This window comes from Myripristis murdjan, chromosome 8, assembly GCF_902150065.1.
Source record: "Myripristis murdjan chromosome 8, fMyrMur1.1, whole genome shotgun sequence".
Classification (NCBI taxonomy): domain Eukaryota; kingdom Metazoa; phylum Chordata; class Actinopteri; order Holocentriformes; family Holocentridae; genus Myripristis; species Myripristis murdjan.
In genome coordinates, this window is record NC_043987.1 from 14,389,921 (window position 1) to 14,407,145 (window position 17,225).

A 17,225-nucleotide genomic window follows, 5' to 3' on the forward strand; every position below is an offset into this window, starting at 1 on the left:
TCACAATTAGATTTTTTAACATTTTAATTTCCTACATTTTACAAGGAAGTCTGGGGAGAAAAATGCAAATGTGGCTCATGAGAGAAGAGGCACTATAGATAAGTTCAATAAAGCCTGTTTATTAATGGTCAGTTTACCAGAGGCAAAGTGTGTTTAAAATGTCCACAACATGTAAACGGCATCGGACCATAACGCATGGGGAACTAGAGATAAAAACAGCACTACAAATACTGTATGTCCTACAATCATGAGCAACTGTTGGATTAACAATGATGTGTTGCATTCATTTGGATTGTGCCGCATACTATCGGAAAAAGGTTTTGAACTTGTGACTGACAATGTAAGCTTGATAGACACTGCGGGATGTAAGAGCACAAGTGAGGGTGGGGGGGCTGGAAGATGGAAGACCATCCATGAGTTAAAACTTCTGCACATATGGCAAATAAATAATTGCTGACTATTATAAAATGTAACACCTTAAATTTTCCATATCTCAATATGGAACCACTATGTAACTTCTGCTACATTCATGTGCGATTTTTCATACATTTTTGTACACTGTCATCTTTCCAATTAGAACACAACTAATAGCTATATTACATATGCAATATATAAATATTACAAGGAACTGTGTTTCATTGCAGAGACAGAGGGAATGCATGGGGGTTTCAGATATAGCTGCTCATATTGGTACTGGACCCTTAACCTCATGTTGTGGGCTTAGCCTCCCTCCCTGCCACTGACAGGATCATAATGAGCTTATTCCAAGAAAAAAAAAAATGTTCTCTTTGACTCAGTGGTGTTATTAATAACTTGATTTGATTGATAATAACCAATATTTGTTATCCTGGATAAAATCAAATCATAGGGTGATTACCAAAAAGCATCCTGGGTGATGCTAACCTCAAATGCCACAATGCTTCCACACACTCGAATCATTCAAACCAATGAAGACAGCTGTCAGAAAACTGCATGTGCTTTTTGGTTTAAAGCACATCCCTTCGTATTCCCCTTTGAAGAAAACTGTTTCTGCATTGGGCCCTGTGCAGGAAGGCAAGTGAAAGGAATAAAAAGACTGAATAGTGCGTGTTTGTGTGTGTGTTTGTGTGTCTTAGTCCACTCTAACAGATTTCCTTCATAATGTGTACAATGCCAAAGACACTTGATGGAGTGACAGCAGAGAGGGAGGTACAGATCTCAGGGAAGGGGACGGAGTAGCTCAGCAGCCTCCTATCCCTGATGAGGAGGGAGCTGCCATGGAGTTGGTGCTGCTGTTCTGGCCTTTGCCTTTGTGCCTCTGGCCTCCTCTTCTCCTCCCACCTCCTCCAGACTTTGGCTACAAAAGAGAGAAAGCAAATCAACATTAGATAAGGATCCTTTGAATTTACTTCTGGGTTATTTAAAGACACAGTTCACCAAAATAGAAAAAAAGACATTTCCTCCTAGTACGAATAGGAGCAAAATGTTTTCCCTGTCTCCTGCCACCATAATACAAAGGTAGATACAAACTGAACCCCACCCCAAACCCCTAAAGCGTACTACTTTGGGGCAGATAGACATTTTCCAAATCTTCTTTGACATGAAATAGTTCCCGACAAAACTCTTCACTCCCAAGGATTGTGGATGTCGGAAGAACATGTCATTGTTTGTGGAAAGAGATGCTGCAGTTGTGTTTTTCCACATGTAAATATTTGATGCTTTAAGCTCCAAAAAGCAATATCCATCCTGCTCTGTTGTACTGGTGCTAGGAGACAGGGTCAATCATGGCAGAGATGAAACCTCACCAAATCACACAAACTATCTGAATGGATAGATTGCACAGGGATATGTGGGGAAAATCATATTTTAGGCAAAATGGTACTTTACCTGAGTGTGCTCTCCAGAGTGATGTGCAATAAATGCCCATGGCAACATTATAGAGCATTTGAATATTTCCACAGCCGAAATCAAACTAAAGCTCGAGAAATTCCATGCTTTCATTCACACATCCAAGGAAAAAGACCACAACAACTCCAGCTATTGCACCTCAACCACCTTTGCTGTTTTTCCATACACATGCTGGCCTGGCTCTGCTTGGTTTGATTGCATGAGCTGAGTGTGGCTGAGATTTGCATTTCCATTACAACAGGGCTACCCACTTGAAGCCCTTCTAGTCACTTGTGGGCGTGCTGGGGCGCTACCAACACACCACAAGTGTTTTATTTTCAAAATATCTTAAAGACCAACTAACATGGCTGTTTCACATGAACAATATTAGTGTAAATGAGAGAGTCACTGAAAAAAATACATATTTCATATGGTTAGATCATCAACGGTGTTGTGTTGGGTGTTGCGATCGGTGTTGCAATGGGGACTTCCTGGTTGTAAACAGTTCTGTTTCAGAGCTGTCTAATTTCTCTCTGACCAATGAATGATGTCGAAGCCCTCTGACATCGCCGCAGCCCACTTGTAGGCAGGTATGGCGCAGTTTGGCCCTACTCTGTAGATGGTCCATCTTGGGCGAGGCTCAGCACAACTCAGTGTGTTTAAACTGGTAATGGAAATACAAATCTAAGCGGCACAGTTTGACTCAGCTCAGCCAACAGTGCCAATGGAAAAACCACATTTGTTTAACACACCACCGTCTTCTGTTTAGCCTTCAGTTCTGTTTCAGTTCAAATTGACCCATTTTACCTTGTTCTCTTTGTTGCCCTCCTTTATCTGAGGGTCTTCATCTCCCTCTCCCTGGGGCAGCCAGCCACGCAGTGAAGGAGAGGGAGCCGGGGGGGAGGGAGTGATGTGGCAAGAGCGGGTGATTTAGAAAGAATTTAATGAATATTAAAACAAAATGAAATGGATTGTGGTTCAAGTATTGCCACAGAAGAAACCAAATGTAGAGTTATGATGAGAGAGGGAAGGAGGGAGGTGGAAACAAGGAAGAAAAGGTGAGAGGGAACACTGACGTTAGCGCAGCGACACAGGAAAGGAAGGAAAAGCATGTAGGAAGAGCTCTCGGATTAATCTAACTGTAGGATACACAATATAATTTACACTGATCTTCAAACTGCAGTCAATAATGTCTCATATTAATAACATTTTTTATACAATCTTCTCTCACCGGTTGTGTCGAGTTTGGGTTCGCTGTCTGTGATATTGTTGCTGCGTCATCATTGGCTGCCGTGGTTCCATCCTCTTTACGGGGAGGGGCCTTTTTCGTGGACTGCATTTTGATTTGTGGAGGTTTGGAATTCGATGGCAAATTATTGGTGGATTGCAACAGCTGAAAAAAAGTATCAATCAACATTTTATTAACAGAAGACAGTCATTTTTGCACCTAAAGAGTTATAAAAACAAACACCAAATGAGTGATGAGCTGATACTGAATTTGTGCAGGTTAAGTTATTGGGGCTGCTGTGGCAAGTGGTAGCCGAAAGTAATTACATACTTGTTTAGATTGTGCCGTCACTAGTAAGGACGGTCATGTATCGAGACTAATAAATGATTTTATGTTCAGCTCTATGTTTGATTCAACCACTATTACAGAACCCCCCCCCCCCCCCCCCCCAAAAAAAAAAAAAAAAGTGAAGACCATGAAGATCAAGGCAGACTGGAAACGTTATCAAATCTCACAGAAAATATCTGGTTGGATAGGCTGCACTAGCAGTGAGTGAGATTTTTTTTTTTTTTTTTTTGGATGGGCTTGGATGAATCTTAGAATCTAGTTTGAAAAATCCTAAACTGACTTAAAATCTTGCACCACCCTATCAAGCAAGCTGAAGCACTGGTGTGGCTGTCGGACAAGCTTGAACGCACAGTGTGTATCCTGCTGTTCTGTGTGTGCAGTGAAAAAGCATATTATCAGAGCAAATGCTAGACATCACCAGCTACCTTAGTGATGGTGCCCACAGCCTTGGTGCGTCCCTCTCTGAACACCAGCCTCTGGTCGCAGTGCAGGTACTCAGGGGTCTTAATGAAGCGGAAGTGGACTGAGGCCTTGTCCCCTGTCCGCAGGCAGTCTCTGTTCATGGTCAAGATGGTGGCTGTCTGTCTGATGCTGCCACAGTGGACTGAGTTGAAAAGGACCGAGAGGCGGTTGGATAGAGGATGAGAGGAAAGAGAAAAGAAAGAAAAGGAATTGAATGATATATACATATTCATTATTTCATGAGTGTGTCACTGAGATCTTCACATTTATTCACTGTTAAGGATCTGTGTGTGTGTGTGTCTTAGTGATTGCACACATTTGTTCCAAGTTAGGGCTGAGACACTCCACTGCTGTACAGTGAATACTATCACTTTAATCACTGTTTGCAGCACTGGAAGAAAATACTTGTCCTGGGGTTATCATGTAGGAAAAAACAAACAGACAAAAAAAAAACAAAAAAACAAGTGTTACTCAAAATCGAATGTTGATGTAGGCCCACAGAGGTCTGCTGCTTCATCCTTGTCACTGCATGTATTAACAATATGCTTTCATTATATTACAATGAAATCTATGTCACACAAAATGAAAAGAACACAGCCAAGCACATCTATCTATCTATCTATCTATCTAGGGTATCAGTCAGCCCCCGTCATTTTAAAACAAAGAGTTATCAAAAGATCATTCTGCATCCTGAATGCACGCAGAAACATTCCAAAAGGAGTTGGAGAGAAGGACGTCCTCCCTGACTGCTGAATACCACAGCAAAAAAACAAAAGTAGTGAGCGGCACAATGAAGTACAATGCCTTTCATTCTGCCTGTTGGTTTGGCCAGGAGAACACAGCCAACCACAAGCTGGGTCTTCTCCTTGAACTTGAGCAAGATTTGGGATTGGCACACATGAAAGCTTTTGAACAAAGGAGTCAAGAGAAGCCAAGAAACCATGAGACTGCTGCTGGCACAGCTGATTAAGGAGAGGCTGACTGGTAAGATTCAGGAAGCAAAGTATTAAAGCATCCTTGTCAACAAAGTCACTGACTCTGCAGTCATGAGGCATCTGCTCATGTATGTTGGTTATATTGATGCCCATGGAGAATCTCATTTTGACTTCCTTTAAAAAGATTAAAAGATTTGAGCAAAGTGGCTCTGCTAATGCAGAAACAATCTCTGCCCTCATACTTGAAGAGCTACATGCATGTGGCCTACCACTACAGAATTTGTGGTTTTGGATCTGATAGCACCAGTGTGCTATCAGACTGACTGAGGCACACTTAAACTATTATGACAAGAAGTCACAGGTTAGCACGGGCATGTGGAGACACAAATGACCTTGTGAAGTACATAGAAATGATTGAGGTCCCATTAAGGGAATTGTGGAAGTGGCTGAAGCATCGGCAGCACTAAGCAGCATTTGTCAAGTCTCACAAAGCCTCTAGAGTGATAAAGCTTAAAGTTGGCAAGAGCGTGACCAAAACTATGTCCCTCAAGGTCCAGAAGGCATGCAGGACACATTTACCTGTCCACTGGTAAAGCTGTGCCCAGTGTAAGCCAAAATCTGCTACCTCTGCTTAAGACTCTCATGCAGATCAAAGAAAAGGATAGAACTGCACCAGGCCTTCTCTTGTGAATGAACAATACAAAGTTTATAGGTGGACTGCTCATGTTAACCTGTCAAAACTCTTTTAAAAACACCACATCTGTTATACATTTCTCAAGCCTGCCCTTGACTCGAGTAAAGCCAAACTGAAAGATATCAGAGAAAACTTTGACACTGTCAGTGTCCTGACTGAGCACGGAGCTCTGGTAGTGAGAGCATGCTGACCTGAAGCTGCAGCATGAGGGTGACTCAAGTATCCACTTTCCTGGAAATATTGGTGTATAATTACACAAAAGCAATGGAAAAGAGCCTGGACAAGAGGCTCCAGGAAGCCTGTTCTCAGTGTTTGATCCAACTTGCCTCCCTAAACCTACACATCCTACTTTTTGGATTATGGAGACCAATACATCAGAGTTCTTCCTGAACAGTTGAAGATGGACAAGGCACTAGCCCTTGCCAAGTGGAAAAACCTAAAATATATGCTGTCAGATTGAGAGTTGTCAACCTACATCCTTAAAGGCCGCCCCTTTAAAAATGATGGTTTTTGACATTTCACCAACAGCACATGTTCTGAAGGAGGTTATCAAGGAACAAGCTGTGAATTCCCATTAAATTGTTGCAATGGCAATAGTTTGCCTGTGTCAGCCACTCTCATATGCAGTGATGCAGAGAGAAGCGCAGTCAAATGACTCAAAACATGCCTGAAGAGTTGCCTCAAGAATGATGTGCTCTCTGCACTTCCTCACATTACTGTAAATGGGCCACTGAGAAGGTCAGAGGAATTCAAGTGGCCTATTACTTTTGCCACCAGGGTGAGGAGGTAGAGCCACAGCGGTAACCACCCCTTTCTGAGGAAGCTTCTAAAAATTGGTGGAGCAGACTTCCTGCAAGCCAATCTCTGAACAAAAGTCAGTATTGGGTTTCAATGTGCCCCAAGAGATAGAGATAAATAAATAAGTAAATAAATAAATAAATAAAAATGTTAAGAGCAGCAAGTATCAGATCAACCCAGCCCTAAAAGATCTGGCTATGGATGATGATGATTTTTTTTATGTTTGGGCCATCTTAATGTTACTCCCCAAAAGTAATGTATTACACTCGTTACTTTTTATAAAAGTAATACATTACTTTACTTAGTTACTCCCTGAGGAAGGTAATTTGTTACACTGCTTGGTACGTTACTTTAGCGTTACACAGCAACATCGCCTGGGATGCATTGTCACGCAATTGCCAGTTAACAGTATAACGTTAAACCTTACATATGCCCATGTATCAGCACAAATCTCCATCCTAGTGTGAAGGACATACACCAGATATTTCTTTTATGCTCTTTAATCAAGTAATACTACAAAGCCAACGGCAAGGTTGGTGAAAACCAGCCCATTTGATGTTTTGTTCACAGCAGTGGATAGTTGTTTCTGGCTTGCCCACAGTTTGCACTTTACCATTATATTCTTGTCCTTCTGTGCAAAGTTAAATATATGTGATAACCAACTTTAGTGCACATTGTTGAGCTGGGGCAGCAGCAACAGCAAAATTTAACTCACTACAAATATGCAAACATTCAAAGAACCCCGAGAACTGCATAATTTCCTATATATCATCATCAAATGAAAATGTGTTGTGCGAATGCATAGTTGTTTGTTTACTCATCGATGCAGAGTGTGCCTCTGTGTATTTTATTTTACCCACCCATTGCCTGGTATCTGGGAGATATCGTGGTGGGATGATGCAGCACCAGGATCTCAGCCTCAAACTCCCAGGTGGCCTGGGGGCTTAGCCTTGGAGACACCATCACCATGCCTTTTCTTATGGACGAACGCTTGATCTACACAGAAAGAGCAGGAGGTACGAAGGCCAGCAGGAGAGAGAGAGAGAGAGAAACAAAAACAAATGAGAAACAGATCACTAAAGGACCATATGCACTATAGAAGCACATGAACACTGTGATCTATATGCCACAATAAGAATACTCAGAATTAACTGTAGTTCATTTAAACAACTAAATTTAATTATTTTAATTCTACAAACGTCAAAGGTATTCATGCAAGACACAGGCAGGTATTATTGACATTCTTTCTTCATTGTGAATCTAAACTCTAATTAAATTATGAACATAGTCAGATGGGAAAAGCAATTATTGGATTATTGTGTGCATGTAAAGGTCACTGCTGATAGTAGTTCATTGTTTAATAGTTTATTATCCCTTGTCCCACAGCACTGTTATTGAACATCACAGATAGAGCATGTTTCTTCAAGTGCTGTGAACAAAACAAACAAAACTTCAACAATAAAAGCAATCCTCCAAGATAAACATCAGTCTGAGAAATCTAAGTTCACACTGGGTCACAGTAACAACGTCAGTTCCAGAGTGCGTTATTCTTAACAGAAAAAGGATGCGGTCAGATTGCTCTAAAATAAGAAAAGGTGGACAGTTCATGTCAGAAAAAGTGAGAACAGTACATTCTGTAGAACAGCAGTTCTGCCATTACATACATTGACATAGAACCAATGTTCTTTTAAGGTAATTTTAAGACATTACTGCTTTATTAGATTTGTTGGGAGTGATCAGGAAGATAGCAGCGGGGAAACTACATGTGACCAAGGTCATGAACAAGAACCTAGCACATGACAGCATAAATACGTGGTCAATACCTTCACTCACTGTCAGGGTGCCACCTTAAGATCATCTCAATTATCATAATACACAGAAAACCTGTGCGACCTCCAACTCTCCAAATAGACAAATATGGCTGTAGATGATTTCCCCCCCTACCTTTTTGAGTGCAAATGAAGCGGTTTGTCCCCCTCTAACCTCCTTGACAGGCATCCTCTTGCGATGGATGGATTTGACAGCAATGGGTGTGAAACTGCCCAGAGGATCAGGGCCCAGCAGCATGGTGTCATTCAGACGTATGAGTCCACGTAAAGTAGTCCCTGATACTACTGTGCCCACACCCTGACACGTACATAGAACGCAATTAGTGGACCAGCAAACAAGCAGTAAATACTGTTATGTATGAGCTTTATACACTTTGCACATTATTTGACAATGCACATACTTGAATGTATTTAGCAACAGCATCTGTCATTTAGCAACAGGATCTGTCAATGGTCAGTGTGAGTGTATATGTACCGGTACTGAGTAGGTGTCATCTATCTGAAACTCAGCGGGCTGGTCATCACGGTAGGACGTCCTGGAGGACAGCAGATTCAGAAACATCTTCAGCAGGTCCATGTTCTCCCCTGTCACGTTGGAGATCTGAAAGATGGGACACATCCTGGGGAAACAAGGAGGCAGGGTACATACACACATAGCTTAGACAGGACTATTTTCACTCCTGAGTATTTGGGTACAATGGGTGTGAGTGTGCTGCAGACTGACTGGGTACAAAAATGTACAAAAACAAACTTGCGACACCCTGTTCATACTTGGCATACAAAATGCATCTTTAATAATGAGATAGCCACCAGGCTGTGTCTAATCATGTAAAATTCAAGTGTAAACACAAAACCCAAAGGTGTCACAAGAAGCCCAAACAGGGAATATCTGTGCATTGGCCCATTAACCTGTGAATTTGGTGCCTCTCAAGACAGGACAGTATCAGACACACAGGGTCAGCGACTAAGTAAGACTATGTGTGATGAAAGCTCAGTCAAGGCTCTAACTTGCACCAATAAAGTTATGGCAGCCTACATCCATGTGCTTCAGACATCAACCTTTATTCTCGCATCCACTAAGCATCTGAAACCTGACTGATCATACCACCTACAGAAGAATTTTGATCAACTGGATGCTGCTTCTATGATAAAACTACCAATGGAGATGATTAGATCAATCAAATTTCTTCTTTGTTGTGTTTACACACACAGTTTGACACAATGAGGTAGGAGATAGATTTGATTGCCCAAGATGCATTTTGTATGCTGTGCAAAAAAAAAAGTGCAAAAAGAGCATACATTTTCCCAAATGGACTTTATTAGCATGAGTAAAAAGTAGCATTTTGAGTACTATGCTCTTCCGAAGAGTCTTGATATTCTTTTATTTTTGGCCTCTTGTTGACTTTTCAAAAAAGGGATCTGAGGAAAAGTACAGTGTTTGAAATTGTATTTTTTCACTCTTGTTAATAAAGTCAACTTAAGAGCATTTGATACTAAAGATCTGTTTTTGTCAATTTAGGCTGCTGCCCTTGGTTGCAGAGGCTACTTATTACTGGATGTGTTTTTCCTTGTGTCTGTTTCTTCCTGACTGACTGACTGATCGACTGAGTACCTCTCAGAACTGAAGTTGGAGGCTGTGACTATAACGTCATCCTTGTTCTGTACCAGGACGGGGATCTTTCTACAGCCAGGGGACTTCAGCAACCTCTGGAGCAGCTTCAGCGTCTCTGTAAGGACCAAAACAAGAACACAACAATTACATAGCCTGATTATGAAGACTGCACATCATGGTTTTAATGTGTCACATTCTGTTAGCATCACAATACAGCCTTACAGCAAAGTGAAGCAAAACAAATTAGTCTCAATCCCAACACGTACACAATGTTTTACTGGTAAGAACACGTTATGGAGCTTATTGAGATATTTCGGGCAAATATATCTCATCATTATTTAAAACATGAGAGCATGTGGACATACAAACTATTCCTACAGTGCATTAAAATGTGCCAAAGAAACAAGATAGGGGAGAAAGACAAGATAATCTAGAAGACAAACCTTGTAGGATGTTGGCTGGACACATATCTATCTTGGTTACCACTACAAACACAGGAACATTGAGAGCTAACGCCAGGCCCAGGTGTTCTTTGGTCATCCCCACAATACCTGCATTACTGCCCACCTAAAGAGGCAGAGAGAGCATTGCACTGACTTACTCTAAGGGATGTAAAAAGAGGAAAAGCAAAATTCTGCAGCAACCTAAAACTAACAACCGTTTTATCTGAAGTTTAAATATTTGATGGCATATACAGAATGCTTTATAGATAGATAAAATATAATCCAGACTGATATAAAATGTATAACCATTTTTCATTTTTGTGATGTGCGACAACCAATCCTGATATTCACAGGCACAGTGCCAATCTTCATCTCTCACATCCTGCCCACACACACACACACACACACACCATCTCCCCATCCCCTTCCTGACCATGAGCATGCAGAAGTCGGGCAGGTGTCCAGTCATGCCGAAGACGGTGGTTTTGAGGTACTTCTCGTGGCCGGCCAAGTCGATGAAGGTGATGACTTTGGAGGACTTCTCACAGATCTTGGTCCAGTCCAGGCTTCCTCCATGACTGTCTGGTTTGTTCACCACCTGGGGACAGACAGTGGGGGACTCGGTTATACCCTTTGCATCTGTATGGTTTCCTCATCCCTGTTTTTGCTACCTCATTACTGTTTGGTCATATCTACAGTATGTACAGTTGTCACCTGGTCATATCTATACACAGTGCTATCTATGTCAGCTGTGCACCTACAATCAGCTGTTCTTTCACAGTCCTCTCCTTATTGTTGGCATTTACTTTGCAAAGTTGCCTGGCTCTATAGAGAGAGGCTGCTGGCTTGATCCCCAGTACCTACAATGTCCAATATTTCTAAAAAGCCTCTGAGCAAAGGCTCCCTGTTAATGCATAAGCCTGCTTTGAGGAAATACACTGCCCAACATTAAATAAAATGCAGTGCAACAGGTAATGGCTCACAATATGCCCTTGAGGTGTCTGTGCTTATAATATGACAAAGCGATCTGACCCATGGGTAAGCACTAGCCAAGATTAAATAAAATGTTACAGGTTCAAGTTAGCAATACATCCTAAAGGTTTCTGTCCTAGAAAAATATAATTATACATGCACTTATAATATGGTACTTAAAACCACCTTCAACTCCCTGTTTCGAAGCATTTTATCTCAATGAAACAGTAAATATTGGCTTAAAAGATAAGAAAGCACTGTGCCATACATGACAAGCAAAATGACCCCGCTGAAACTTGGATTGCCATATCTACATCTTATTTTTGCTGTATCCCAGCCTCTATATTCTTGTTATATCCTCTCCCTCAACTCTAGTGCTATTTTACCTCCTTACTTATCCAGTTCATGTCAACCATAATATCAACACATTTCAGCACTCCTCTGCAGCACCAAACCACATGATGCTGTTATTTTAAAGCAATTTGTTTTACCTCTCCTGTATAGAGTGGAGAGGTGATGTGATTTCTCCTGTTCTGGGAAATTCTTGTCCAATAATCTATAGCATATCAACTTCAGAATCAGCTGGATTTACATCATTTTCATATGTAATTGGGCCAGGCGAGTGCTAAGCAATAACCTGACATAAAATGGCGAAATGCTCAGAGACTGAATAACCTGAGACTGTGTTGCAGGCTTGCATTCAATCAGCAAAAACTAAGCAAAGAAGTGCTAAAACAATAGCAAAAGTATCATGATAGTCATCAGTATGTTGAAAAAGATGTTTTGAATGCTTTTAGGGTCCTTGTTTCCAGTGTTCATTCAGGTCTAATTGGCCTGAATTATTACCAGCCAATAACATGATATAAATTGTGAAATGCTGCATAATCAGAAAAATCAGAGACTTTAATAACAAATTTTAACCAGAGCTGTCACTGCATCACTAGCTGGTCATGTAGACTGATGGAAGGAGGAGAATCATACTTATTGTCTCTATGTGACAAATGAACAGTTAAAAATTTTCAACAACCAGGGCAACGAGGAGACATCTATGCTCCGGGTGGCATCCTCTTCCCCCTCACCTGTCCCTCCTGGTCAAATCCCAGAATGTCGTTTCCCACGCTGCTGGTCCTGCCACTCTCCATCTCATGCTTGTGTCTGAAGAGCTTTTGGCGAGCAAAGCCCCTGCCATTGTCTAGCTCACCATGGGTCAAAACCCCAAGGAGGGTACTCTTACCAGCATCGACATTCCCCACCACGGCCACCCTGAGGGGTAAAAGGAGTGGAGGAAAGAGAAAAAAAGAAAATGTTTAACAGGTGAGAAAGAGTAAAAACTGCCCCTCTAACCATATTGAAGGACAACTGCAACATCATTTTCAGTGAGAGAGAGAGACAGAAAGAGATAGTATCTATTTATAATTTTCAGGTTAACACCTGATAATTTAAATAAAAATTAGGCTGAAGTAATGACAAACAGCATCAAACCTGCACAAGAAAAGCAAGAATTACCAACATGTCTCATTATAAAACATTTATTCGGTGTGTTGAAAAAGATGGACCAATTTTTTCAGGTGGTGGGACTGCATTGTACTGGAGAGCAACATGCCCAGGCAGGTATAGCAGAAGCAGCAATGACTCATGGCAGTGATTGTTGAATTGTAGCTTGATAGTCACAATTGGTGGTTTTCAGTGAAAAACTAGGGCATAGAACAGGAGAGAAGAGGGGTGAATAATGTGGTAAAACAAAAATCGTATTGCAATTACAATATTTTGATTATGATAGGAGTCCCAATTTTAGTGGTAATGATAATATTGTAATAATATTAATAATGTTATAATATTGTAATTATATTATTGGATGTGAGATTGTGATTTTTGCTGGGGTTTGTATCAAACAAACATGCTTTATAACATCTGGAAAATTTGATTTGTAGGCCAGAGCATCTCTGTTGCACCATAATACTTCATTGATAATGGAATTCTGTCACACATTTTACCTTTATCAAAAAAAAAAAAAAAAAAAAGGCTAATAATTTAAGTTCAAGTGAACTGGATATTGCACTTGGCTATATTATGATTTTGATAATATTTAGATTAATTAGGACAAAACAGGTGCAAGAACAGAACAACAGAAAGACAAAGAAGGATTTCAAAGAGATGGAGAAGCACCTCAGAAAGAGGAACACCTGAACCAAACAAACAAAAGGAATTATCAAAGCCATGGGTACTGTGAGGGGAAGCTCATACCAGTTCGTAAACCATAACCCCATTTTCATTTTCATCTCTGAACTCTCGGCTCCACTCACCTGACCTCCAGGAAGTCCAGCTCACCCACACGACGACGGATGAGATAGTCACGGACCAACCCGGCAGTTTCGTTGCGTTCCCGCAGAGGGATGAGGTCAGCATCTAGTTGCTCGCACAGAGAGTGCACCGTGGCAACTGAGGCCTCCATGTCAGTTTCATCAAGACCCCAATCACCACCATCTAGAGTGAAGTGGAAGTGAGGAGGAAGAAGTAAGACAGAAACAGAAAGAGATAGAAGGAGCTAAGTGCATAAGGTCAAAATAAGAAAAATGCCCTGTGTGTTGTCCAGGCTTTACAAGCTGATCTGGCACAGACCAAGTGAGAAAAGATAGTGTGATTCACATATGCCATAACTATGCATGGAAGCTGGAGAGGTGAATGTGAACTGTTTCGCACCTGAGCCCATTCCCACCACATAGATGGTCTCTCCACAACCTTCTTCCATCCTGTCCCGCAGTTGGCGAAGTAACGAGTCATACTGCTCTCCATTTGGGCTAACCAGTGCCAGCTAGTGGAGGGACAGGGATGGAAAGAGAGAGAGAGACAGAAAGTGACAGGAGCTAGACAAAGAAAGATGAAGACGTGACCATTGCTGCAAAACCACTGTCCTAACTGTATGGTTGTTTTGTCATATGTGACAACAGTATAATCAATGCATCCTTCATTAATCATTCACCCTATCAAAAGTCTTCAACAGCAATAGCTGTAAATCTACCACTGCATCAGATGCTGTTGCTTTTACGCGAGATAGTGAATTTACCCCCCCCCCCCCCCCAACACACACACACACACACACACACACACACACACACACACACACACACACACACACACACACCTGTGTTTCTTCCCAAGCAGCGACTCAAGGACACATGGGCCACATACTATTGTCCCTTTGAAAAGCCCTAAAAAGCTTCTTGACACCAATCTATGCTGTAGTTGAACGAGTTTATGTTGGAACTGGCTGAAATGAACCTTGTGATACAAGTAAAACAGGCCCCTGAAAACACTGCTTCCTTGAGTGCCATTAAAACATCATTTACATAAAAGTCAACATAGTTTGAAACATTCTGACTGCATTTTCACCTGCCTTATACCTTACATATTAAGCTGGGAGCAAATATGTTTTGCCAAAACTGGCTCTGACAGAACAACTGTGAATTTGTAATTTTGTTAACCAGCCAGGACATCTATTTAGGATTGTACCAATACCACACTACAGGTTACAGCTGCATGATACGGTGGAGGTTTTCTGCATCACAATTGCAATACAGTGTGATAATTACTAGTTAAATCACAATATATGCCTGCAGGTTAACAGGTGAAGTTACAACTATGATGTCAAATGGATGTGACACAAACAGATGACAAAAATTGGTGCCAAAAGTGAACAAGAGGACTGCCTTCCTGTTGCAACCCTGTGCAATCTCTGTACACAGGTCATCTCATGACTTTGTAATGTGTAATTTGAGCCTTCATGAGTCATAGACTTGTTCGCATGTCAACCTGTACTCACTCACTGACTCACACCTTTATTGCCCTGTGTTTCATAAGTTTGTGTTTTGCCACAGGAGGAAAGTCCACTAAAGTCGATATTGGGATTGTGGTTTGTTTGACAACACTGTCATTCAGGTTGCAAGGAATTACATCACCCAGCACTGTTTGAAAGTTGCTCGCAAACGTGCTGTAGTTGTAAATGATGCAGCTGTTAATGTCAACGTAGACTTTTATCAAAGGCTACAGCTGCATCTGCCCCGACCGAGAGGCAACCAACGATGCTCATTTATGTGCTTGCTGCAACGGTGGCTAGCTTTAGCCGCAATATGCTAACGTTAGCTTAGTTAACATAAGTAAAGAAATTTTCCGTGTCCAGAAAGCAGTCCTGTAATATTAAGTATGTAAAGAGGCTTCATTTGCAGCCTACAAGAGTTTCAAGTATTTACATGCATGTAACTGACACACCAATGCATGTATCATTCATTCATCCATTCATTCATTTCCAGCAGCACACGTAGCTAGCCAGCATTAGCTACAACAAGAGCTAGTCCTGCAGCCCCTCTGCTGCACAGGGCCTACCTTGCTAGTGAAGTCGACTCCACGGTCCCGGGGCTCGCCGTTTAACACGTCCCCGTCCTCGAAGCACTCGTCCCCGGCGTCGTCTCCACAGCCTCCCCGGTCCGGAGCGAATATACTGGCGGGGACCAAAGTTTCTGCCAGCGGTACAGACCCCGGGCTTATGCTCGGCTCATGCGCCGCGGCCATCGATGCCATTTTTCTGCCAGCCTTGCTGCGATAAATTACAAACCTGTCCTCACTGTTGTGATGACGACTGGCACCCAAACACAGACACACACCACCAGCTGAGACGCTACACTAAGGAGACGTGGTGACTGTTGTCTGGCTATAACCTTACTTTAACATGCTGACGTTACAGCAGCAACAACGAGCAGCTTCCCTGTTTGTTGTCTTGTTTGTCTTCAAGACGTTTAACCTGAAATCGCCACAAACTCGTTTATATTTATGAGGAAGGTGTGGACCAGCGTGCGGAAACGCCTTTTTATTTACTATTGACTAGCGTGCAGGGCGGCAGGGGCTCAGACTGTGGGACAAGAGGTGTTGCAGCTGTGAAATTACTTGCCTCAAAATAGTTTTAAATTTGCTAGTGTTATAATCCTGTCATGAGCCTGTCAATGTTAAAAAACAACAACAAACAAAAAAAAAAAAAACAATTAATTCAGTTCAAACTTCCATTCTCAAGTGATTTTATGATCATACTGTTTTCATTACAGTTAAGAGTATTGATATTCAAAATGTTTAAAAAAATAAATAAATAAATTGATAATTCAGTGGTTATGTGCGGAAGAGATCCTTGTTACAATTTGGCACAGACCATAAAGAAAAAAAAGAAAAAAAAAGAAAAAGAAAAGTTTTGTGCTGACAAACATGGCAAGAAATCTTTAACCAAAATGGGAAACTTTCAGCTTGGTCATTGTGGAATTTCATCAATTTTGTCTTTATCTACATTTTCTCTCCCAACAGCTGCTGGTCAGACTGAACTGCTCTGTACAGCAACAATTCAATATACTGCAGTCTGATGTAATGTCATGTAATGGTGAGCTCATCCATTTAGACTGGTATGATACTTGTCTATTAGTGTAGCCAATGATGCTCACCGACTTCAAGAGAAAAGTTGATTTAGTGTCTTAAACAAGTTCAACATATGTACATTTATGTGGAGCGAACACCTTGTATTATTGTATTCTAGCTCAACCAACACAAAATATGAGTATTGAGTATTGCTTCACTTTCCTGAATCTCTAATATGCTATATGTGCATATACACACAAACACACACACACACACACACACACACACACACACACACACACACACACACACACACACAGACACCTATGCACAATGACTATGTAGTCAGTCAACAGTGCTCAGTGTGTTTTGCATGAAGTGCTGAGGGCAAAACTGTAAAATAGAAAAGTATATTTGGCCCCACAGGTTATTGTTTATATTATGATGTAGATAATAAATTAGTCCTCCAACATGCTTGTTAAATTCCCTTTAACAGGTAATACCTCAGCTTTATTGATATGTAAACATTTATAATACAGAGTTGTGGCATGAAAAGACATGAAAAGTTAGTTATCTCTTTCTTGCCCCATGTCCAAGTTTTTGACAAAGTTTTGCCATGTTACTTGAGCCCATTTGGAAGTTATGCA

General features: G+C 41.3%; 1 protein-coding gene across 3 annotated transcripts; it reads right to left on the reverse strand.

Annotated features, from left to right (window-relative positions):
• Nucleotides 1-103: 103 nt before the first annotated feature.
• On the reverse strand, nucleotides 104-15,989 carry gtpbp1 (GTP binding protein 1). 3 transcript variants are annotated; one of them, XM_030057652.1, is made up of 15 exons: nucleotides 15,905-15,980; nucleotides 15,568-15,778; nucleotides 13,888-13,999; nucleotides 13,491-13,671; nucleotides 12,267-12,450; nucleotides 10,649-10,813; nucleotides 10,216-10,339; nucleotides 9,773-9,887; nucleotides 8,636-8,780; nucleotides 8,276-8,458; nucleotides 7,192-7,327; nucleotides 3,868-4,046; nucleotides 3,098-3,259; nucleotides 2,674-2,724; nucleotides 104-1,336 (listed from the first exon to the last, which is right to left on the reverse strand). In XM_030057652.1, exons 1-15 carry the CDS (start codon nucleotides 15,910-15,912, stop codon nucleotides 1,220-1,222), a joined length of 2,073 nt encoding a protein of 690 aa, XP_029913512.1. In that variant the 5' UTR covers nucleotides 15,913-15,980; the 3' UTR covers nucleotides 104-1,219. The 3 variants fall into 3 exon arrangements, with proteins under 3 accessions (XP_029913512.1, XP_029913514.1, XP_029913515.1); XM_030057654.1 differs by having other exon boundaries at nucleotides 15,568-15,989; XM_030057655.1 differs by lacking the exon at nucleotides 2,674-2,724 and having other exon boundaries at nucleotides 15,905-15,977.
• Nucleotides 15,990-17,225: the final 1,236 nt, after the last annotated feature.

Coding starts and splice junctions, on each gene's coding strand:
- gtpbp1 (XM_030057652.1), bottom strand. Junction 14,000..15,567: donor GAGTCGACTTCACTAGCAAG/GTAGGCCCTGTG, acceptor TCCCTCCACTAG/CTGGCACTGGTTAGCCCAAA. Junction 9,888..10,215: donor TCCAGCCAACATCCTACAAG/GTTTGTCTTCTA, acceptor TGGTCCTTACAG/AGACGCTGAAGCTGCTCCAG.